Consider the following 25,442-nt stretch of genomic DNA (forward strand, 5'->3'; position numbering starts at 1 on the left):
AAAGTCATTGTTTGAAATTCTGGTCCATACTATGCTGATATGCAGCTGGCAGCGGTAGAGAACAGATAACAGTGCTGGCCAATGCTACTATGCACACTGCAATGTGGAGGTCAGATGTGTTAAGTGGGGGAGGGAGAGGGCTTGCGAGCAAATGCTGAGCATGAGTTGTTTTCTGTATCGAACATGATCCAGTTTATTAACTTAGTTTTCTTCTCTACAGGTTAATGACCTGTTAGACATTTTCAGCACGTAAAGCAAAGATTTACTAAATAGAAATGAACAACTAAAAGTAGGAACACAAGAATTCGTAGTTACCAAAACAGAACATCATTAATATTATCAGGCAGTTGACTGGCAAATAATTTAGTGGAAAGAAGCAGGAATCTTTACCTCTTTTGGGACGTGTTAAAGTCTAACTTGTTTCATTTGATTATCCCATTTTATTAATACTTCCATCATGTACTTCCATTGTGATCAGTAAAACATGAAGATCTTTGAAATCTGCCATTTTTCTACTTCTACAAACCTTTATTGTTGATTTAAGACAGATGTACAACCTTCTGCAGGAAGCGCTCAGAATCATTTTTAATGTGATTTAAATCTAAAGCTTGAGAATTTTCTGAGGAGCTCATCACTCTTCTTCTGAGTATGCTTTGACAATGAACTCCTCTGGGTTTCCAGGAGTGGACTGCCAATTTCTTTCCTGACGGTTACATTTGGTAATTCATTTATTGGATGTGCATTAAGTTAGGATGATCATTTCCACAGATTTTAATGGAGAGATGAAGAATAACGTTTCAAATTGTTTATAGCCTTAGACTTCATTGAGCCTTAGATTTAAATCAGTAATGCCAAATGCTTTAAGTTTTTAAGATATTCAAGTTTAAATTTCTCTTCCAATGTTATCCACATCTTAATCAGTTTTGAATATATTTCAGTGTTTATGAACCTCAGAAAAGGGCTTGTCAGTACAAATTTTGGGACCTTGCTTCAGTCAAGTGCAGGTAGTGGAACGATGACAGGCATTTTGGTTTGCATTTAAATAGGCTGGATGGAAATAACTCACCACCTATTTGTGGTACACCATTGATTTAGGAGATCCAGAGAGAAAGAATACACATCTGTGATGGGGTTGGTGCATGGGTAGCTGGAGCATATGAAGGAACAGAATATAAACACACTTTATTTAATAGTTTACATAATCTCTCCTGACTGGAAATATTGAGATTATGCCAGGAGAGAAGATTGTGGAAAGAGTTGGATGCTATCCTAGCCGAAAGTGAACCATCTGTAACATGATATTTTGCAATTCTACACTCTCCTTATATCAGTTATGCCAATGGAAGGGTGGATGAGAGAGGTGTTAACAAAGAACTGTTGATTCTACAGAATCTTTGGAAAAAAATAATATTGTGGTTTTGCTAACAGATTGTGATATACGCACCTCAATTAGGTCCAATTTTATCTTATTCCAACTCAACGGAGTTTGGTGTGGGTTAAATCTTACAATTTTTCAATAAGGGAGCCAAGAAGTGGGAGACAAATGCCTGAACCTTTCAGCAACCCATCTTAAACAGGGTTCAGGTGAGCTTTAATAACAGACAAGGTTTTGAATTAATGATAGACATATTCATCAATCATCATTATATTTTTATATAAACTAATTGTGCCATAAGAATTCAATTACAGCCATAGTGCAATAGTTTCCACTATTCACAAGTATTTTTTTTTGTTCAAGACATACGTTTTCTTTTGCAGGAATGGGACATTATAATGTTGAAATAAGTATACCTGAGTTCTTCAAAGTTCATGTTGGCCATATTGATATGTATATAAAAACTAGTATCTTGACAATTTATAGTTTTCTTTGGGTTTGTTTCAGAAATGTAGTCCAAGATGTCTTTGCAGCAGTTTGGTGGCATTTTGATTTATCACTTCTTAGAGACTTTCTGCTCCAAATGATACTGACTTTCACGTTAAGTGCTTTAAATAATCTTAATATTTCTTTCAATCTGATTTAGTACAGTTACAAATCTGTCAGGTGCTATTATCACAAGTGCATTCAAACAGTTAATAGATATTGGAATTGGAAGTCATTATAAAGGGGATAGCAAGACTGTTTAGATAGAAGATGTCTTATTTCTTAAAAAAACTTATTTGCCTTCCCTGGATATCCAAATGTGTAAACATTGAAGAAGTGCATCAAATATCTGTAATTTTTTTACACAATTATAAAATAGAGCCTGCTTTCAGAAAACACCATGCAACTAGTTTTGCATTTACTTTCTTAAACATTAAAAACATTGTGCATTTTAGACAAAAATCCATAGCAAAGATCTGAAATTCCGTGTATAGCCAGTGGTCTGCATTAGGGATCCTGGTATATACCTATTGTTTAAGAGTCTCTTACAGAAAATAAACCAGAGCAAAACAGGATTGCTTAAAGAGACTATACTAAGAAAAGCTTTTTGATGACTCCTAAGGTCTGTTCACTGGTGCATTTTCTGCAAAATAATACTTGTATGAATTTAATCAAATTTAACTTTCAGCTCAGGGGAAATGTCATCTCTTCACTTTGCTGAAAGCCCTCCCCCTCCAACCTCATTTGTATAAACTTCCGAGACAGTCAGTGCTTGTAACACCAGAATTTCAGCTCTGATGAGTTCAAACAAGGTCTCCATTAACTCCATTCCAGTGAGGATATCATTAGAAACAAAACTCTGAAAACTACCACATCCCTATAACAAGCTGGGAAACAAATGGTACAGGCATGAAGCCAGAATAGAATCATTCGCTCTGTATCACTGAATAAATTTACCTACCTCAGAGATCATTCACTGCCTTTGAGGGATGGGGAGGGACAAGGAACAGGCCTTCCAAAAAAGGGATGAAGCTTCTGGGCTGTCTACAAGACAGCAAGATGTGACAGGTCTTTACCAGGCTTCAGCTTCTTTGTGTCTTCAACATAATAGGAGTACACAAGTGAGCAACAGTTCTGTAGTCATACTATTAGTCACTGCAAATCTTTGGAAATGCTAATGTTGCATTGCATCCTCCCCAGCTCCTGAATGCTGTCAGCTGATAACATTCAAGAACGGGCACTTCATTTGCAAAGAGTCACTGGGTAAAAGTTCAGTTTAAGATGGCCAGTCATAACCAAATCTTCTCACATCTGTTGAACCAGTCTACATATGGTATAATAATAAGCTGGAGCTAAAGGATCATTCCAAATACCATTCTTAAATTCACCTTTCTACTTTTGATTTTGTACTGTATGAAGGAATTCTGTGGGGATTCAGTCTATGGCTGAATAACTGAAAGGCAAATCCTAGAAACTTCAATTATACAGAATTATAAGGGAGTCTATTTAAATGCCTTAAATGGAAATAACAAGGGTTAAAATTAGACACTAAAATGTTTGTTTCTTACATTTTACAACAGAGATACTTACCAATACTGTTGTAACCAGTACCTAATGTTGAACAACCAATAATTTAATAGATTAATGGAAACAGCAATAGTAAGACAAATTCAGACAATAATGTCAGTACCGATTTCCACTGACTTCAAAATATATATATTTTTAAATAATGTTCTACTGTTAGTACCTGAAACTCAATATAGCAAAAATCAACTTAGCTAAATAGATTCTATAGAAGAGCTTCTACAGAGATAAATGCTTGGACAATATTAGAAAGGTTAGAAATATTCTTACATTCTATAGCCTTTATAGATAATAGCTATAAATACATGTGAATCAATTTGTATTTATGTAATAAATCACATGGTGTAATTATTGTTGAACTACAGTTTATTTTACAATTATTTTGTCTAACATAAGTTAAATATATATTTAACTGAACACAGCAGTATTTAAGTTAAATACCAATATGCTAGATTTTAACATTGAAAATGAATTTCATAAGCTCTACTTGAAAGTTAGAATGCATAATTTTTCAAAAAATACTTCAAGTGAATGTTTGAAAGTAACTAAAGGATCATGAATATACAGATAGCCTTCATCAACTATCAAAAAGTCATCATTTATTACCTTGCCACCATTTAACTTCCTTATCACTACATTTCCTCTCACACTCACTCTTCAACCACCAGCCCCTCAACTACATAAGACCATAAGACATAGGAGCAGAATTAGGCCATCTGGCCCATCGAGTCTGCTCCGCCATTCAATCATGGCTGATCCTTTTTTTTTTCCTCCTCCTCATCCCCAATTCCCGGTCTTCTCCCCGTAACCTTTGATGCCATGTCCAATCAAGAACCTATCAAGCTCTGCCTTAAATATAAAATTATAGTGATAAACAAAGTATCCTGTTCAATTAACCTCAGTGGCCCCAGGTTTCAGAAACAATGATCTATATAGAAACATAGAAAATAGGTGCAGGAGTAGGCCATTCGGCCCTTCGAGCCTGCACCGCCATTTATTATGATCATGGCTGATCATCCAACTCAGAACCCTGCACCAGCCTTCCCTCCATACCCCCTGATCCCCGTAGCCACAAGGGCCATATCCAACTCCCTCTTAAATATAGCCAATGAACCGGCCTCAACTGTTTCCTGTGGCAGAGAATTCCACAGATTCACCACTCTCTGTGTGAAGTTTTTCCTAATCTCAGTCCTAAAAGGCTTCCCCTTTATCCTCAAACTGTGACCCCTCGTTCTGGACTTCCCCAACATCGGGAACAATCTTCCTGCATCTAGCCTGTCCAATCCCTTTAGGATTTTATATGTTTCAATCAGATCCCCCCTCAATCTTCTAAATTCCAACGAGTACAAGCCTAGTTCATCCAGTCTTTCTTCATATGAAAGTCCTGCCATCCCAGGAATCAATCTGGTGAACCTTCTTTGTACTCCCTCTATGGCAAGGATGTCTTTCCTCAGATTAGGGGACCAAACTGCACACAATACCCCAGGTGTGGTCTCACCAAGGCCTTGTACAACTGCAGTAGTACCTCCCTGCTCCTGTAGTCGAATCCTCTCGCTATAAATGCCAGCATACCATTCGCCTTTTTCACTGCCTGCTGTACCTGCATACCCACTTTCAATGACTGGTGTATAATGACACCCAGGTCTCGTTGCACCTCCCCTTTTCCTAATCGGCCACCATTCAGGTAATAATCTGTTTTCCTATTTTTGCCACCAAAGTGGATAACTTCACATTTATCCACATTAAATTGCATCTGCCATGAATTTGCCCACTCACCCAACCTATCCAAGTCACCCTGCATCCTCTTAGCATCCTCCTCACAGCTAACACTGCCGCCCAGCTTCGTGTCATCCGCAAACTTGGAGATGCTGCATTTAATTCTCTCATCCAAGTCATTAATATATATTGTAAACAACTGGGGTCCCAGCACTGAGCCTTGCGGTACACCACTAGTCACTGCCTGCCATTCTGAAAAGGTCCCATTTATTCCCACTCTTTGCTTCTTGTCTGCTAACCAATTCTCTATCCACATCAATACCTTACCCCCAATACCGTGTGCTTTAAGTTTGCACACTAATCTCCTGTGTGGGACCATGTCAAAAGCCTTTTGAAAATCCAAATATACCACATCCACTGGTTCTCCCCTATCCACTCTACTAGTTACATCCTCAAAAAATTCTATCAGATTCGTCAGACATGATTTTCCTTTCACAAATCCATGCTGACTTTGTCCGATGATTTCACCGCTTTTCACACCTTTGATAACTGACTCCAGCAGTTTCCCCACCACCGACGTTAGGCTAACCAGTCTATAATTCCCTGGTTTCTCTCTCCCTCCTTTTTTAAAAAGTGGGGTTACATTAGCCACCCTCCAATCCTCAGGAACTAGTCCAGAATCTAACGAGTTTTGAAAAATTATCACTAATGCATCCACTATTTCTTGGGCTACTTCCTTAAGCACCCTGGGATGCAGACCATCTGGCCCTGGGGATTTATCTGCCTTTAATCCCTTCAATTTACCTAACACCACTTCCCTACTAACATGTATTTCCCTCAGTTCCTCCATCTCACTGGACCCTCTGTCCCCTACTATTTCTGGAAGATTATTTATGTCCTCCTTAGTGAAGACAGAACCAAAGTAATTATTCAATTGGTCTGCCATGTCCTTGCTCCCCATAATCAATTCACCTGTTTCTGTCTGTAGGGGACCTACATTTGTCTTTACCAGTCTTTTCCTTTTTACATATCTATAAAAGCTTTTACAGTCAGTTTTTATGTTCCCTGCCAGTTTTCTCTCATAATCCTTTTTCCCCTTCCTAATTAAGCCCTTTGTCCTCCTCTGCTGGACTCTGAATTTCTCCCAGTCCTCAGGTGAGCCACTTTCTCTGGCTAATTTGTATGCTTCTTCTTTGGAATTGATACTATCCCTAATTTCTCTTGTCAGCCACGGGTGCACTACCTTCCTCGATTTATTCTTTTGCCAAACTGGGATGAACAATTGTTGTAGTTCATCCATGCAATCTTTAAATGCTTGCCATTGCATATCCACCGTCAATCCTTTAAGTGTCATTTGCCAGTCTATCTTAGCTAATTCACGACTCATACCTTCAAAGTTACCCCTCTTTAAGTTCAGAACCTTTGTTTCTGAATTAACTATGTCAACTCTCCATCTTAATGAAGAATTCCACCATATTATGGTGCAACATAATCGACTGGGGGAACTGGGGTTGTAACAGGAGGATATGATGGATTTAACACCATGACATGTTCAGACAGAACAAATAGAGAGAAATTATTCTCATTGGAGAGTGATCAAGAAATGGTGCACAAGGAATGCAGAGATGGTAAATGAAGATGAGGAATTTTGATCTTTGCAATTTGCTTAGGGCTTGTCAAGATAGTAGTGGAGACAGTCATAATAGTAGCAATCAAATGGAAGACTGCAGCAGTGGGGCAGTGGCAGAAGTTGTGACTAGTTGGATTGAACTTGGACTTGTCAGGGAGAATGATCTGTCAGCAACGCAACCATTCTGTGATATTGCAAGTAAATTCCATATGATCCACACTAATTAGTGACCATGTACTCAGAACTTTAACCCTTTTTTGCTCCTGTACCTCAGTTGGCAGAGCCGGCTTGAGATACAAGTGAAGCACATTTAGCAGGTTTATGGATGGGAAACATTTCAAAGTCAGCACTTCCATTTCCAAAATTTTACTCCGATTTATTTAAATACAACGGCATTCAATAAATACATGACTCAATAATTACATCATGCATGGCCTAGACAATTCAAAAGGAAAAAATCACAAACTATGATTTTTTTTTACATTCATATTTTCATCTGCGCAAATTCTGGAGACTTGGTACAACACGGAAAGATCCAAAAGGAAACATATCAAATATGACTTTCAATTTAGTACAGACAATAATTTGTCTTGTGAACACTTTAATTTCCTTGTCTTTCGAGGATCTGTGAGATACAATCTTTGCATGTGAGTCAACAAGTGCTACTGAATGTACTTGGATAAGACAAGCGGACGACATAATGCCCCAACAAATGGAGTTTCAGACAGTTGCTCTTTATTTCTCTAAATCTGAATATTTGCACTGAAATATTTTACACATTCGACAAAACAGTTCATCAGCTTTCACCTTGCAGTGACGCTTAGTCTTGCTTGTATACTTGAGGCAGTCAACATTTTAACGTTTCAGGAGATTTAAAATTACAATAGAAAAAATTGATTAGTTAAAGCTTTTGTGCTGAAAATGTCAAAATTATAAAAAACGCAAGGAAAACGTTGCTCATGAATGTTCAGCTCAAAGATTAGAATGCAAGGAGAATTAAGTAATTTTAATGTACACAATTTATGAAGTGATGTCTTCTGAGGTGTATGTCAGCCAATGGTTTATCTCCCTGCAGCACTTCACCCAATGGTTCCCGTTTCAAGCAACTTCTCTTGTCACAAAGCTTCAGATCAAAGGCTGTGTCTGGAATGAATTAGCATGAGGAGAAAAAATAATGTAGTGCAATAATAAATGGTTCATCAGCATTGGAATATTTAAAAAAATACATATCAACTGGCACTCAGCAGTTCTTTCTGATAATATTTTAAACTTACTCATTCACTGTTGTTAAGCAATAGTAAACAATTGCTAATAATCATACTTAAATATAAAATTTATATTTTATAAATTAACTATTCAAGGCCTAAACAATAAAAGAAGTAATATGCATAAAGATTTGATCCAATCAATATCAAAGTTATTTTTTAAGAATTCTTTCAACGTACAGTACAAATATCATGGGTTCAGAAATGTTGATAGTGAATCTGCAACATGAATGCCTGTGAGATCAGCAATCACTGTCAGCACTATTTTCAATGATCACTTGGAAATAAAACTTAAATTACATTCCAGAAACAAATTAAATGCTATTTTTGGCTTTACCCAGTAGCTTAGCTTTTAAATCAACAAAGAGGTATGATCTCTAGTTCATTCTGAATTGACCTGAGTTCACAGGGATACTACAATTATGCTGGGAAATCCTACATACATATTTGTTGGCAATGTTCAATGACCAATGTTCAGTATGAAGTACTTAGAAAGTATAGAAATCACTGTTGTTTCTCTTGCAATCAACTAGTCTGCGAACACACACTGTTTAAGTCTTGCACAGGCAAAATGGTACTTTTCAGAATTGGAATCAGATTTATTAACACTGACATTTGACATAAAATTTGTTGCAGCGGCAGTACAGTGCAAAGACATAAAAACCAACAAGTTACCAAAATAAATAAATAGCACATAAAAAATAACTAGGTAGTGTTCATGGGTTTACCGTCTGTTTATGGAAGCATTTACCAAATCAATGCAGCATTTCACGAAGACATAGGCAATTGTTCTAAAATTGTATGGAATGGTGAAAAGTACACTAATGTTTAACTGAATTCTTAAGAATAAATGGCTAAAATTAAATAATTATGATTGAACCAAATCCTTGCTTAATGTAGCATGAAAAATAAAGTGCATAATTTGGATGGTATACATTCAAAAAAATACAGTTAGTGATGAACTCCAGCCACTATCAGTAAAATAACCGTAAAGCTGCAAGTTGCTTATCATTACTAACAAGAGAAAACCTGCAGATGCTGGAAATTCAAGCAACAGAAAAAAAATGCTGGAGGAATGCAGCAGGCCTGACTGTATCTTTTTTCCATATATGCTGCCTGGCCTGCTGAGTTCTTCCAGCATTTTATGTGTGTTCCTTGCTTATCATTACTAACTGGCTTTTTGAATGGATATACAGTAGATGAGCAGATTTTACTCAAGTTTTCTTAATTATTATTTCCTTCATGTTAATTATCTTGGCCAGTTCTCTCAATATTCTTCATTTCCTGGAAATACTGATTTGCAAAGAGGATTTGTTAAGATGCCTGCTGCTTCAGTGCTTTCAGCCAACTGGCCAATATTTATATGAATATCTTGACAGCTACTGGCAGCTGTTCCTCTGTGAGGATAGCAAGGATCACAATCAAGCTTGATGCTGATGCCTTCCTTCAACAGAGAATACTGGAGCACATTTCTTGGAATGGCTGCTAGGCACAGAATCTCTGATCAATATGTTAACATTTTTGAAAGCTGAAAATAATTGTAGTGTTCATGTTTCCTAAAGGAATAGAGCTTAGGATGTCTTTTTGCACTATAATTCAAACACTTGTTGGGGAAATATTTAGCCAAGAATAGAGCTCTTAAAATACAAATCTTTTAATAAATTTATACTAAACAAATAGATGCTAATTTTGAAAACCCATTCATGTATTAGAAATCTTACTATTTTTCTTGAAGAAGTGCTTCAATGAATACTTCTAACTTCTCCTGAATCTCACGAACTCTCTCTGAAATTTAGAAAAGTTTGACAATTACTACAACCACAATACACATTAATCAAAACAGTAAGTACAGGCTATTGTAATGAGAGAGTGGGGCTTGTGCTCTTCGGAATAGACTTGATGTAATATTTTGCAATGTGAAGCGGCCTCACCTGTGCTTGCGTCAAGAAATGAGATTTAAAGAGAAGTTAGTTTTGTGTTTATTCATTTACTGTTTTTGAGAGCAAATATTATTCCATATCTCAAATTTCTGGGCATTGATTTGCGAGTTCTTTTTGGGCAAATTCCCGTAACTCAAACAATTATAATGCGGCGGTCTCTTGTATCCAATTTATATGGAAGCATGCGAATCAACCATGGAAGATTTGACTAATCACACCTGTAAATAATTTTTATTAGACACATTATCAACCCACATAAATTTGATTCAAAGCATAGCATTAAGTATATTAATATAATATTTGTTTCAGTTGCCTGGCTGTCAAAGCTTACTTCATTAACTTATTCCAACCATACAGATGTCTTGAACTATGCATTGAACTTATCACCACCACCACCCACCCATCAGCTTTTCTTACTTCTAGTAATTGCTGCACTATCACAGTAAAATTCTCTTCTTCAGTTATCATACCTTGTTTAAGTATAATGGTGATTCAGAACTTTGTCAGCCAGATGGTTCTACATTTATCTCAAAAACCACAGACAAATTGCATCTTCAAGTACTGAATCCAACCCATTTTTTCTAAAATATTGTGACAGAGGTGTTTTGAGATGTAGCTAAGTAACTCGACTACTCCAATTGAAATATTCCTTACATACTGACAGCAAGACAACCTCGAAATGCTTAGTTGCATCCTATCTGGAAATTCTTAGCATACACTGCAAATCACTTAGTGTTGGTAATTAAAGGACCAAAAATAATTAACAATAAAATCTTCCAAATTTACTTTATTAGCTTAAGAAACTATAACAAATGTGAACCACCACTTGTAGTAGTTTGTCTGACACCAGACAATGCCCCTTTTTTTTTACCTTTTCTTCACATGGCAAAATCTGAATACATGCTTTCATATATTTTAAAATGATTAATACTAAGTCTTACAAAGAAATTGCACGTATATAGAATTCATTATACTAACAAATGCCAATATTTCAGTGAAATTACTGCACAATTCCTAACTTTCCTTCATTCAACCAATTTTCATTCAAGACTTGCAAAATCATTTATACATTAAAACCGTAAAAAGCTATCTCCAACTATTGCCTTCTTCGAGGAAGTGGAAAAACAAATTGAAAGTAGAGTGGTAGATGTAGTGTATTTGGATTTCAGCAAGGTATTCAGTAGGCTCATTCAGAAAATCAGAAGGCATGGAATCCATGGTAAACTGGCTACACGGATTCAGAATTGGCTTGACTAGCAGAGGGTTGCAGTAGATAGAGTGTATCCTACCTGGAGGTCTATGACTAGTGGCGTTCCACAGGGATCTGTTCTGGATTCCTACTGTTTGTGATTTTTATAGTTGAGGAGGTGGAAGGGTGGGTTAGTAAATTTGCAGATGACATGAAGGTTGGTGGTATTGTGGATCATGTAGAAGGCTGTTGCAGGTTGCAATGGGACATTGACAGAAATGTAGAACTGGATTATATAGTTATACCAGAAATCTATTGTGACATAACTTCCTGTAGATATATAATTTTAACACTAATATCTTTGAAGCAGCTCAAATTTCATTAAAATAATATAAACCCAAGTGATTTAAAACATGACTCTATTTACAACAGGAATTAAAAATAATCAGAATAATGGCTGATACACAGTTATAAATAATTCTGTAAGTTTTTACATGAATTAAACCTTATTACTTATTTTTGTGCAATTATCTAACAGGAACAAATGCAATGAATGAAAATGATCACTGTTAATTACCATTGCTTATGATTATGATATTGTATAGTTCAGTCTAATTACACAGGTACTTTTTGGAACACCATATTGAGAGCACGGAAAGATATTAGACTATGTGGGCTTAAACGATTAAGTACATTCTACCCAAAGTTCTTTAACAAGCTTCTTAATTTTTGATCAGATCTTCCCTAGTTAACTCATTCATTGCATATGATATTGTTGGTACTTGTTACATATATTCTGCACAGCTGGAATAGCAACTGCATCTGACTTCTTCACAGAATTGCAAATTAAAATTCCATTAGTGTGCATTATGAAAGCTTGTTCTGGCTCTGTTTCTAATTAATTTTAATTGAATATCTTAAACATCAGAAATTTAATTGACGATCCCTTAATTCTACTTCTTATTTCAGTGAAGTAAACTTGATGCATAATTTCCAAACTTGAAGTGATTATTCAATAAATCAAACTTCACAATAAGTAGTAACATCCAGGTCATGCTCTCTTCTCATTATTGCCATAAGGCAGAAGGTACAAGAGCCTCAGGACTCACACCACCAGGTTCAAGAGCAGTTACTACTGCTCAACCACCAGGCTCTTGGATAAAAGGGGATAACTACACTCAACTTCACTTGCCCCATCATTGAAATGTTCCCAACAACCAGTGATGGCACTTTACAGACTACTTATCTCATTATTTATTTCTATTTCCATTTGCACAGTTTGTCTTTTGCACTTTGGTTGATCTTACATTGATCCTGCTTTCGTTACTGTCCAAAAGATTTGCTGAGTATGCCCACAAGACAAATCTCTGGGTTGTATATGGTGACATTTATGTACTTTGATAATAAAATTTACTTTGAACTTTATTTGTGTATTTAGTGTGCCAGAAGAACTCCATGGGACAATAAACTTCTACAGACAGAGAAACAGTGAGTCTACAAGATCAATGACCTTTCAACAAAGTGCCATCGACCTGGATCATGAACCTTGTTTCATTTTTCCCAGATGCTGCCTGACATGCACAGCATTTTCTGGTTTTATTTCAGAATGTAGCATCTGCCATTCTTTTGCTTTTTGTTCAGAATCAGTGAACTATTCCCTGATAACAGTGAGCTTGCAGACATACCTCGTGGGCTGGATCATGGTTTGTAGTGGGTAGCAGTCCCTACTAAACTACCATCTGCCCTCCAAAGGATTCTCATCTTCCACTAATGTAAAGTGAAAATACACAATGCACTGGAGCTCTTGCTCCACCATCTCACCGAGTTCAGTAGCAACAACAGAGCACACTGACCTTACACTGAGCTGCATGTCACCTTTGGTCTAAAATTAAATGCACTTGCATTTTAAATTACAAGTCATCTCACTTTTTCCTGAATGATAACTATACATCATGAAGCTACAAGATTATTGCAAAAGACAGCTGGTTCACTTATTTTTTACCTAGGGATGACAGTAGGCTGTCATTACCTGATTTGACTATTTGTGACTCCAGGCAAACAAAGGCAAGTGACTTTTATCAGCCTCCTTAAGTCAAAAAGAATATTCAGCAAAGGAACAGTGCCAAACGAATGAAACTAGCAACTGAATGCCTGACTAAACTAATTCCTTCAGCCTGTATATTGTCCATCTCTCTCCATTACCTGTATATCCATGTGCCCATCTTACAGTCTCTATAGTATTTACCTTCACTACCATTCTTGGCAGTGCATTCCAAGCACTGTCACTCTCTGTATAAGAAACTTGCTTTGAACTGAACCCCTCTCACCTTAAATGCACACTATCTAATATTAGATAGTTCAACTTTGGGATAAAGATACCAGCTGGCTGTGCGATTTCTGCCTTTCATAATTTTATACGGTTCTACCAGGTCTTTCCTCAGTCACTGCTATTTAACAGAAAACAGCTTGATCATTCTTCTCGTCACTAGCACTCTCCTTTTAGCACATGTCTCTAATCCAGGCAGCATTCTGGTAAATTTCTTCAGCACCCTCTCTAGAGCCTCCACATCCTTCTTATAATGGGGTAACTAGAACTGAATGCACCATTACAGATTATACTCCTGATAGGGAGTGATTACAAATGCATAATATCAGCATGGCTAGTGGTGTTTACACTCCATGAACATATAATTCCAAGAAAAAGTTTGTGAATCCTTTGCAATTACCTGGTTTTCTGCAATAATTACTCATAAAATGTGGTCTGATCTTCATCTAAGTCACGATAATAAACAATCATAATCTGCCTAAACTAATAACACACAATCATACTTCTTCTCATCAATATTGAGAACACCATTTAAACAATCACAGCTTAGGTTCAAAAATGCATGTGAAACTCTGGGGTAATACCTTCTACAAAGCTGTTTGGAGTCAGGTGTTCCAGTCAATGAGATGAGACTGGAGGTGTGGAGGTGTGGGGTTGTAGAGGTGCCCTGCTCTATAAAAAAGACAAACAAAGTCAGGTTACAGGCAGTCTGCTCTTCTCAGGAAAGATCTGCTTGTGTGCACTATGCCTCAATCAAAACAACTTTCAGAGGACCTTAGAAGAATTGTAAAGATGCATGAGGCTGGAAAAGGCTACAAAAGTATTTCTAAAGACCTACAGTCTACAAAGAAATTGTCTACAAATGGAGGAAATTCAGTACTGTTGATACTCTTCCCTAGGAGTGGGCGTCCAGCAAATATCACACCAAGAGTTCTGCAAAAGACCTGCAGAAAACACTGAACAAGAACGGTTTTCATGGAAGGACACTACGGAGGAAACCAATGCTCTCCAGGGGGAAAAAAAAATTACTGCACATCTAAAGTTTGCAAAATACCACCTGGATGTTCCACAATGCTTCTGGGACAATGTTCTGTGGACAGATGAGACAAAAGAACTTTCTGGCAGAAATGCACATTGCGATGTTTGGAGGAAAAAGGGCACTGCAGACCAACACCAAAACCTCATCCCATCTGTGAAACATGGTGCAAGGAGCATTATGCCTTGGAGCTGCTTTGTTGCCTCCGGGCCTGTACAGCTTTCAATCGTTGAGGTAACAATGAATTCAAAATTGCATCAAGGCATTTTACAGGAGAACGTCAGGGTAGCGGTCTGTCACCTGAAGCTTAATAGAAGTTGGAAGATGCAACAAGACAATAATCCAAAACACAAGAGTAAATCAACAACAGATTGGTTTAAAAAGAAGAAAATTCATGTTTTGGAATGGTGAAGTCAGTCTAGACCTTAACCCAATTGAGATGCTGTGGCATGACCTGAAGAGGGTTTTTCATGCAAGGTATCCCAGAAATATTGATGAAGTGAAACAGTTTTGTATAGAGGAGTGGTCTAAAATTCCTGCTCGCCTTTGTGCAAGTCTGATCAGCAGCCACATGAACATTTGGTGCAGGTTATTGCTGCTACAGGAGGTTCTACCAGTTATTAAACACACATACTTTTTCCATCCTGGACTGTGAATGATTAAACAATGTGTTCAATAAAGACAGGAAAAGTACAATTGTTTGTGTTATTAGTTTAGGAAGATTCTGTTTGTCTACTATTGTAACTTAGATGAAGATCAGACCACATTTTATGACTAATTAATGCAAAAAAACAGATAATCGCAAGGGGCTCACAAACTTTTTCAGGCAACTGAAAAGGTAAAAAACCAAATTAACAGTATTTTATTGGGTTTTATTGTATTTTTGAATGTAAAAATATTCTGGTGTATGACACAAAATGCTAGAGAAACTCAGCAGACCAGGCAGCATCTGTGGAAAAAAGTAAACAGTGAACGATTTAGGCTGAGACCATTCATCAGGACATCATTTTGTGTGTATTACATTGATTTCTGGCACCTGCAGTTCTTCTCTTGTTGCTGACCTGTCATCTGGCTTTAATTGTTTTAAAGTGTCAGGAACAATGAAAGATGCATTTCTCGTGACAGCTTATTGCTGTCAACATTGAGTACAGTTCTTCAGGTTCCACCACCTGAGAAAAGGTTGCTAGCTGCAGGCTACTTTGCATCATGTAGAAGCTGTGCAACGAAGATCTCTAGCACAGGTCATCCTGCAGTTCTGTAGCAGGCAAGTGTGGTCAAAGGATTAGCCCAAGGTGGCATGTATGAATAAGCATGAACTGAACTGACTCATAATTATACCAGTGACAAAATTCAGCCTAGACACAGTTTTAAAACATGATCAATTATCACTTTATTTTTGTTTAATACAATGTGTGGCTGATCTCTTGCAATAAATAGAACTTGTCAGATGATATTAATGATTATAGAAGTTATAAACTTCATAAAATATATGTATGCATCTGGTGATAAAGTACAATTCTGTCTTTATTTGCAAGATCATAAACAATTAACTTAGATTCAATTATACAACTTCTGAGAAGGTCAAAGTGTTGAAATTGCAAGAAATGTGAATGAGGAAACTTTGAAGCAGTAGGAGAAAACAAAAAACACAAGCTAAAAGCTCATAACAACCATCATGTGCAAACATTAAAGTATGACCCACACAGGCCTTTAACTGACCCTTGACCCTTCATTAATACCATTCCATCAGTCTTTTAAAGAGTATTTACTTAAGTGATGAATTATTGCATGCCTTACTTCATTGTTTTCCTGATCTGGATGTGAATATTCTTTTAATCCCTTAGCCAAGATCTTGGAATCTTTTTCAAGCACATTATGTAAATGTGAATGCTTTCAAATATTGTTAGAGTTTCAATGCAGTTCTTATCTCTGCATGATACCACTGCCGTTTAATTTTCTTAACTCTAATCTTCTGGTGGAAGGTTTAATGTAGTTGTGAAGTGTCAACAGCACAAAACCTGAGTAGATAAAAGATGTTGATATCCATCCTTAAAATGACATAAGAAAGGAGAAAACAGCACTTATATTGATGCATAATGCTATTTCTAGATATTATCAGATGTTTTAATACCATTCATGGCCAAGCAAATAGAACATTAAATAGAGAAACTATAAAAATTGATATTCATAGCCATGATGGTACACATGCTAATTCCTGTCCTCATTCCCTTCTATTTGCAAGGCAATTCAGTAAACCTCCTTATGTTGATTATCTAATTAGTAAAGTGAATTCATTTTTTTCTGAATGCAGATACCAGTGTTTTTTCCCCTCAAAGTTGTTGTAAAACAGCAATTTATAGCAACGTTAAGAATTAGGAGCAGGATTACACCATTTGGTCTTTCTCGAAGATCAGGACCAGTGTGGGGAATCTTCCCAGTATTCCCACCATGGCATGTATATCATTTAAGTAAGAAGACTAAAACTGTATGTAATAATGTAGGTGTGGTCTCATCGTATTATCTTTGTAATAATACAGTATGATAATTTTACTCAGATCCTCTCTCAATAAAAGCCAGTGATATTTAGTGTACTCATTATTTACTGCATTTGCAATTTAGTATTCTGTGTACAAAACAATTGGTGCGATTAAAAGTCAACACTTCCCAGTCTGTAGCAACTACTTCACCTTTTTGTTTTGTGCACAACTACCTTACGTTTTTTTCCTCAGTATTTTCCATCTGCCATGTTTTTACTCAATCTCTTAGCCTCCTTACATTCTGTTTCCTACTCAAATTCACATCTATTGACTTTGTACTATGGGTCGTAGAACACAGAACACTACAACACTGGAATATTGTGCTGAACAAATTACATTAGTAATCAAATGGCCAACTCAACTAATCTCTTCTGCCAACACAATGTTCATATCCTTCCATTTTCCCTTACACTCCTGTGCCTATCTAAACATCTCTAAAACTCCCTAGTATATCTGACTATGCCGGCTGGTGGCGTAGTGGCATCAGTGCAGGACTTCGGGACGAGAGCTCCCTTGCACGCTCCCCATCCGTACCTGGGTTGAGTGTCGAGCTAACAACTTGATCTCGTAAAAATAAAACCTGGAGAGGGATGTGTTCCGCCAGGTTTCAGATGCCCAAGACACGCCGTACAATGAGCACACCGGAAAAAAAAAGATTGGTGCAAAAAGCTTGTCATGACGGCACCCTGACGACTCCACCAGGAGTTAAGGGCGCATGCACACACACACATACATATCTGACTAATCCGAGATTGCCAACCTGAGAAAAACCCATTTATTCCAACTCCTCGCTTTTGGTCTATTAATCAACTCTTAACAGTTACTCATTAAACTTGTTCGACCACCTGTGTGAGATTTTAAGCAAAAAAATTTGAAATATATCATATTCATTCATTTCCCCTTTTCCATACTTTTGGTTACATAGAATATCGAACATCGAACAGTACAGCACAGGAACATGCCCTCTGGCTCACAATGTTGTGGCAAACCAAACACACTCAGACCCTGCTTAAATGGTGAGGATGCGATCCTTGGAGGTGAAATGTTATGTAAATCAGTGCGATGTGGGGTCATTATAACTTTACGTAAATGAACATGAGTGCCTGATAAAAAAAATCAAACCGAGATATATGATATATTATTTTATGTATACACAGTCATTCGTGGAGTAACAAACAGGCAAATAGGCCCAACCTGTACATCAGTGCAACAGCAACACATCACAGCAGCAGTGGAGGGAAGCGTGTGGTGGATACATCATGTCGAAAACACCTCTCTGGTCAACGAACTGGTCCATGATTTGTTTGATCGTGGTGATGTTAGTGCTGAGGAATTTTGTGGTTGAGGTTTTTTGCTGGTGTTTCCTCTTCTTCATCAGACTCACCCAGGATGCATTGTTCTGCCAATTCTCAAAGCTCTTCATAATTACGGGTTTCACCATGAGAATGCAGTTTCACACCTATGTTAAGGCTTTTCCGAGACACCTTAGATCTACTACCCTCACTAGAAGTTGCAAGCTGTTTTCCAGACAATATTGGTTAAAAAAAAATGGAATAAATTGGCGAGGGAGCAAGAATGTTTACACACATGGAGGAGGCAGAGTGTGAACTAATACGTGATTGGCTGTGAGTGGCTCAGAGTGTATGTAAAGTGTTCTCATTAGCTGACTGAATGTCTACTGTAATGGTGACTGCTCTTGAAAAGTTTTAAGTCTTGTTTAGAATGAATTTTTTTCATTTAAAAAATTCAATAACCATGTTGTAATGAATTAGCACAATGCTGGGAAGTGTTATGCTGGGTCTGAGTGTAAATTAATAATCAAATGGCCAACTAAACTAATCTCTCATCCCTACACAATGTATATATCGTTCCATATTCCTCACATTCATATGGCTATTACATGTCCCTAATGTATCTGCCTCTACCACCACCCCAGGCAGTTTTCCACACACCCACCACTCAGTAAAAACTTGCCCCTGACATCTCCTTTGCAAATACTCCCTTTCATCATAAATGCATGCCCTCTGGTATTAGACATTTCAACCTTGGGAAAAAAGATATTGTCTGTAAAAATATCTCTCATAATCTTATATACCTCTATAAGTGCTCCCCTCAGCACCTGTCATTCCAGAGAAAACAACCCATCTTTGTCCAAACTCTCATTGTAACACATGCCCTCAAATCCAGGCAGCATCCTGGTAAACCTCTTCTGCACCCTCACCAAAAACTTGACATCCTTCCTATAATGGGGCGACCAGAACTGTATAAAATACTCCAGATGCTGCATAACTAGAGTTTTTATAAAGAATTGATCAAGAAAGAACAAATGAATTTCTTGTCAATGGTTCTGTGTCAAAATCTGAGACTAATCCAGCGTAATTATAGATTACAAAATGTTACAGGGGTCTTCTATAAAACATTAGAAAGTTGGAGATAAAAATCAAGTGACTCATTCAGTCACACCTGCATACACAACCTGATGTGGCAGGAATTGACTATTGTTCTCTTTCAGTTTACACTGAGTTCTCTGAGCTGCTTTTGCAAATGTTGGAACATCTGTTGTGTTTGTATTACCCCGCAACAGCTTTAAATTAAATAGAGGATTTTAGTACCTACAAATAAAAGTAGGTTGGCAGAGGTTAGCATTTGAGAATTAGGCTGATCTGCCAGTCCCCCAAAACTAATGAAGTTTTGTGGTTACTTAAATTTTCTAATGGCACTCTCACTGTGCAACCAAACTCTAATTCAGATATGACTGAATATTATATTCTAAGTAACACCTAAACTTAACAAGGGAAAAGGTATGTTACTAATTGTTTAAAGAATGCTAAATTGTGACAAATTGTTGGATAAACATGCTCTCTAATTCTTTGTCTCCAAGTTCAGAAAGGTTTTATACAATGGTGGACAAAATGCTAATCTTGTACTGAAAGTACAAAGCACAAAATTACTGCTTATGAAGTTTACATTGAGCTTGTTGGGAGTTATGAGGAAGGCCACTAACAAATATATCAGCATAACAATTAAAGAGTTCTTAAATATAATGTGAGTTAAGATAATTACGAAGTGATGCTTTTTTTATATTCAACAAAGTATAGTCATTGGAGATATAAGGCATAGAGAGAGCCAGGTTCCAGAGAATTTATAACGGGCAGCATGGAAATATCAGAGCAATTAAACAAACACTGTTTCTCTTCACGGAAAAAGAGGAATGAAGGAAATTAGTAATGAAAAGGAATGCCAAAGAAGCCTGTGGGTCTGAAAACCAATAAATCCTAAGAACTCCAGTGATTAATATATCCTAGCTTTGAAAGTGATAGCTATAGAGTTGGTGGTTCCTATAGTTACTATCTTGCAAAATTTGATAGATTCTCGAATACTGGGAAGGTAGTAAATGTGACTTTACTGCTTAAACAAAGGTGGAGAGGTATAATGTGAGGACATTCACTGTCCAGGGCCAGGGGGCCTTTTTGCCAAGCTTAGCTTTCTAACTCAGCAGCTAACATTTCTAGAGATCAAAGAATTGTTTTTGAGTAAATTAAGCTTCCAACCAATATTCTTTGTTTAGCTTCTTGTCATGAACGGGAACCAGTCTTCCGTTCTTATGTAAACATGCGGTGTCTGTAGAGCACAGACTGCTAGCCCACAGCATGGCTCTGGTTGCAGTGCAAGGCAATGGGGTTATGTTAATTGGCATGTATCAAACAAGGCAGCTGGCTAAGTTATTTAGTTCAAGGAAACTTACAAGCCAAATTGATACTATCACTTAGCACTTCAAATAGCTGATCTATCAATAGTTGGAAGATTTGTGTACTGCATTCACAGCATTAATTTAGGGTATCTGGGAACTCTGACCCCAGAAGCTTCTAGATCATCAGTGTGGAAAGATATCTGAAAAAAATCTTGAACAACTCAGAAATTAATTCTATCTGTGAATGACCATGACATTCTACACAAACTCATATGATTTCAGTTGACGGACTAGAAAACAGAAAAATTGCCTAAACATTCCCTTGTGGCACCTTGAACCAAATAAGAAATTCCTTTGTGGTATCTGGATCTTTTGTCAGACTGATTCTAATTATTAAGGGTGGCACTTCATTCTGAATGAAGTGGGACCTGCACCATGATATTATCTGACATTTCTTCACATAGATCTATTATTCAAATAACCACTGAGCTATCTGAAATCCTTCATCATTGATGATTAAAATAGTGTTTAAAAAGAGATATCAATACAATAAATTATTTATTACATCCAGTAACAATATTGGTATCTACTATCATTAAACAAAATTATAAAATTTCAGCACCTGCAGTTTCTTGTGCCTCCATTACATAATAGCTGTCCTCTCAATACTATCCAGTTCCAAATGAATAATTATTTACATTTAAATGTTATTTACTTTGGAGATAAGTATTTATGCTACTTACTCATAGGATGCAAACCCAGTCTTTATTGCTTATACCCAATTACCTTTGAACCATAGTTTGCTAAGTCAAAAGTCAACTAAGAGTCAGCCACATTACCGCACGTCTGTACTCACAAACAGGCCAAGCTAGGTAAGGTTCACAGACTTCCCTCCACAAAGGATGTGGTGAACCACTCTTAGTGACCCACATATCCTTGACAGCATATTAGGTTTGCAATTAAATTAAAATGTGTCCTATAGACTAATAAATTATGAATGAACTAGTCACAGTGTGTGTAATACACAGGCACACCACACGTCTGTGTGCTTAGCCCCTGCTCTATTCACTTTACACTTATCACTGCATGGTTAAGCACAGCTCCAATGTTATATTCAAGTTTGCTGACGACACGACTGCGGTGGAGATGAATCAGCATATAGTAGGGAGACTGAAAATCTGGCTGAGTGGTGCCATAACAATAACCTCTTACTCAATGGCAGCAAAACTAAGGAGATCAATATTGATTTCAGGAGGAGGAATCCAGAGGTCCATAAGCCAGTCCTTAATGGAGGATCAGAATTGGAGAGGGTCAGCAAATTTAAATTCCCCAGAGTTATTATTTTGGAGCACCTGTCTTCGGCCCTGAATGCAAGTGCAATAACAAAGAAAGCACAGCAGCTCCTCTGCTTCCTTAGGAGTTTGCAAGCATTTGGAATGACATCTAAAAGTGTGACAAACCTTTTTAGATGTGTGGAGGAGAATATATGACTAGTTGCATAACAGCCTGGTTTGGAAGCACCAAAAGCCTTAATGGAAAATCCTACAAAAAGCAGCAGACATGGTCAAATCCATTATAGGTATAGCTCTCCACCTCATTGAGCATATCTACATGAAGCATTATTGTAGGAAAGCAGCATTTATCATCAGGAACCCCCACCACCCAGGTCATTCTCTCTTCTCACTGCTGTCATTAGGAAGAAGGTACAAGAGCCTCAGGACTCACACAATCAGGTTCAGGAACAGTTATTACCCCTCAACCATTAGGCTCTTGAATCAAATGGGATAACTTCATTCAATTTCACTTGCCCCATCATTGAAACCTATGAACTCACTTTCAGGGACTCTTCATCTCATGTTCTCAATATTTATTGCTTATTTATTTATTATTGTTTGTTTCTTTTGTGTATTTTTGTTGCCTTTTTGCATACTGCTTGAATGCCTAATTTGAGATTTATCAGTGATTCTATTGTGGATTTATTGAGTATGCCCACAAGAAAATGAATGGCAGGGTTGTATATGGTGACATATACAGTACGTACTTTGATACTAAATTTACTTTGAGCATCCTGTTTAAATCTTTTTTTAAGCTTTCCTTCCCTTTTAACTGCTTCTGGCTGTTTTTCTGTAAAAAGGCCAGAGGGGAACTAAAAAATATACTAGAATCAAATTTGTATTTCTTTTTAAATAACAAATCTAAATGTTTGCTTGCATGGAACAGGAAATACTAATTATAGCATAAGTAAGTTACAGTTTTATTTTATACCCTGTGATTCAGAAGCCATAGAGTTATTCGTGAATAAAGAAGGAAAATAGTTAATTTTTGAAAATCTCAAATTTTTATCAATTAACTGTTAGGTATAATAATATAATAATAACATGATTATTTACATTCAAGAAATGATGTATTTTCTCCTTTAAATTTCATTAAAAAAAATAAAACCTAAACTTAATGTTAACCTACTTCAAAGCCTTTAGCTCAGCTGATCTGAAGGGATGGTTATAGAAAGAAAACCTGGTACAGAATTCTCATCTTCCTAGCAGCTACCACGGAAGCTAACTGTGTGGTAACAATGAGTGAAATGTTATGTGGAGCTTTAATACGGCAGGTTATGGTTGAAGCATAAGAAAGGGGAGGTGAAGAAATGCAACCGATGAAAATGTGAGAACATGGAGGGAAGGAGAAGAGAACACAATAAGAGTAACTCCATTTGCCACAAGCAGAACTTCCTAGTGGCCAATCATTTTAATTCCCATTTTCATCTGTCAGACCATAGCTTTCTCTTGTGCCAAGATGAGGCCACTCTCAAGTTGGATATTCTGTCTGTGTAGCCTCCAACCTGATGGTATGAATATCAATTTCTCCTTCTGGTAAAAAAAAATCTCCCCCCCCTCTTCTTCTATTCCCCATTCTGACCTTTTACTTCTTTTCACCTGTCTATCACTTCCCCCCGTTTCTGTTTGGATTGGGCAAAATAGATTAGGTTTATTAGCATTAGGTTAGATTAGTGATATGGACTTTGTATGGATTATTATTCATAGTAATAAGTAATTCCTGTCTTTGTGAATAATAATACACCAATTATAATTGGTGAGAATCTTCTGAAAGATGTGGACTGTTTCATGTTGAACTCTCGGCATTTTGTACTAGACTGTGTCAGAAAGCTCAGGATTCGAATTGAGAACTGAAGTTTTGAATTTAATGGCTTAAGTTCACCAATAATTTATCAGCTGCCTTCCAACACTAGCTGGCTGGTGGTGCAGTGGCATCAGCACTGGACTTTGGGGCAGAAGGTCCCGAGTTTGAATCCAGCCAGCTCCCGTGCATGCTTTCCATCTGTGCTGGGTTGAGAGTCAAGCTGGCAACTCGACCTCGTAAAAAAGAAATTGCCTGCTACAGAAACATCAACAGCAAAATGCTCTCTCGTGAGTTTAAAGGCAATTTCTCTCTACTTTCTTCCAACACTGGATTCAGCTAGTAATGTAATGCAAAAAAAACAACTGAAGGGGAAAGGTTGTAGTAAGGGTGGTGAATCTTCGGAATCAATGCCAAGGTGCCACTTGTATCTGTCTGCAAGTGAAAAATACAGACCCAGGGAAATATACATTCCTTGAATTAAGTTTATCTGAATGTTTGTCTTTAAAAGTTCTAGTCCATTACAAATGAAGCTAGAACACAACTATATTATGTCTATACAGTATACCCTGCACAAGTTACATCTTGGTCTCTCATGTGGTTTCACCTGAAAACCACATTTGACCTTCTCTTTTGGTATGCAATACAGTAGGAAATCAGTTAACAAAGACAAATTCAGACACTTGAGATGTACCCCCACATAAACTGCAAATTTGTACAAATAATTAATTTCCAAGGGAAAGAGTAAGTCTAATGTAGAAAATACTTTAAAATATAAATTATTGAAACCATTTCTCTAAGATAGTATGTTATAAGATTTTGAATACAGAACAAAATCAAGTGAATTTTTCTCATATTTCTAGTGTATTTAACGTCCTTTAGGCTCAGGTGATATTTTCATGCAAATAATGGTTTTTATACTTATAATATTAAACACAGTTGCTGGTTAACTTTTTGTGATGAGAATATAAAAGCAGGAACATTACAATTTTTATCACATTTGAATGTTGTGTACAGATTTTATTTAAAAATGTTAAAATCAGAAGTTATTTACTAAAATTTATATAATCTAGAATTATCTAGTATCTGTTACCTAGATTATCTATAGTCTAGTATTATAGTTAATCTAATATTATAAAATTAACCAGAAATGTACATTAATGCTGAAATTACAATGCTTATTACTCAACAATTTTCCCCTTCAATGTATTTAATAGTCGGATTGCAAAGCGAACAATGCCATGATTAATTAGTGTTGACAAAGAGTCCTTTAGAAAAGTAAAAGTTTATGCACAACCTCAGAAGAACCGACTGTTTTCTCTATGCTTCTAACACCTAGTTCATAAGGTAGAGTTTCAAGTAGATGTGGCCCAGAGGAAAACTAGTGAGCTTTTAAAAAGAGAAGCCACCCAATGTGCTGCCCTTTAAGATCCAGAACATCATCTATCTCCCAAGAAGAAAGATTTATATCAACCCATTCCTTGTAGGCTGCAAAACAGATGGGAAGTGAATGGACAGTCAGCAGGTCAAGA

General features: G+C 36.8%; 1 protein-coding gene across 4 annotated transcripts in view; it reads right to left on the reverse strand.

Annotated features, from left to right (window-relative positions):
• Positions 1-7,142: 7,142 nt before the first annotated feature.
• Positions 7,143-25,442, reverse strand: part of opa1 (OPA1 mitochondrial dynamin like GTPase) — a 142,427-nt gene continuing 124,127 nt past the window's right edge. For all 4 annotated transcript variants that reach the window (XM_072255295.1, XM_072255293.1, XM_072255294.1 and 1 more), the window contains 2 exons: positions 9,778-9,841; positions 7,143-7,934 (listed from right to left, as the gene is read on the reverse strand). In XM_072255295.1, coding sequence (XP_072111396.1) covers position 7,934; positions 9,778-9,841 — 65 coding nt within the window. In that variant the 3' untranslated portion in view covers positions 7,143-7,933. The remainder of the gene's footprint in view (positions 7,935-9,777; positions 9,842-25,442) is intronic.

The sequence above is a fragment of the Mobula birostris genome, chromosome 4, assembly GCF_030028105.1.
Source record: "Mobula birostris isolate sMobBir1 chromosome 4, sMobBir1.hap1, whole genome shotgun sequence".
Lineage (NCBI taxonomy): Eukaryota > Metazoa > Chordata > Chondrichthyes > Myliobatiformes > Myliobatidae > Mobula > Mobula birostris.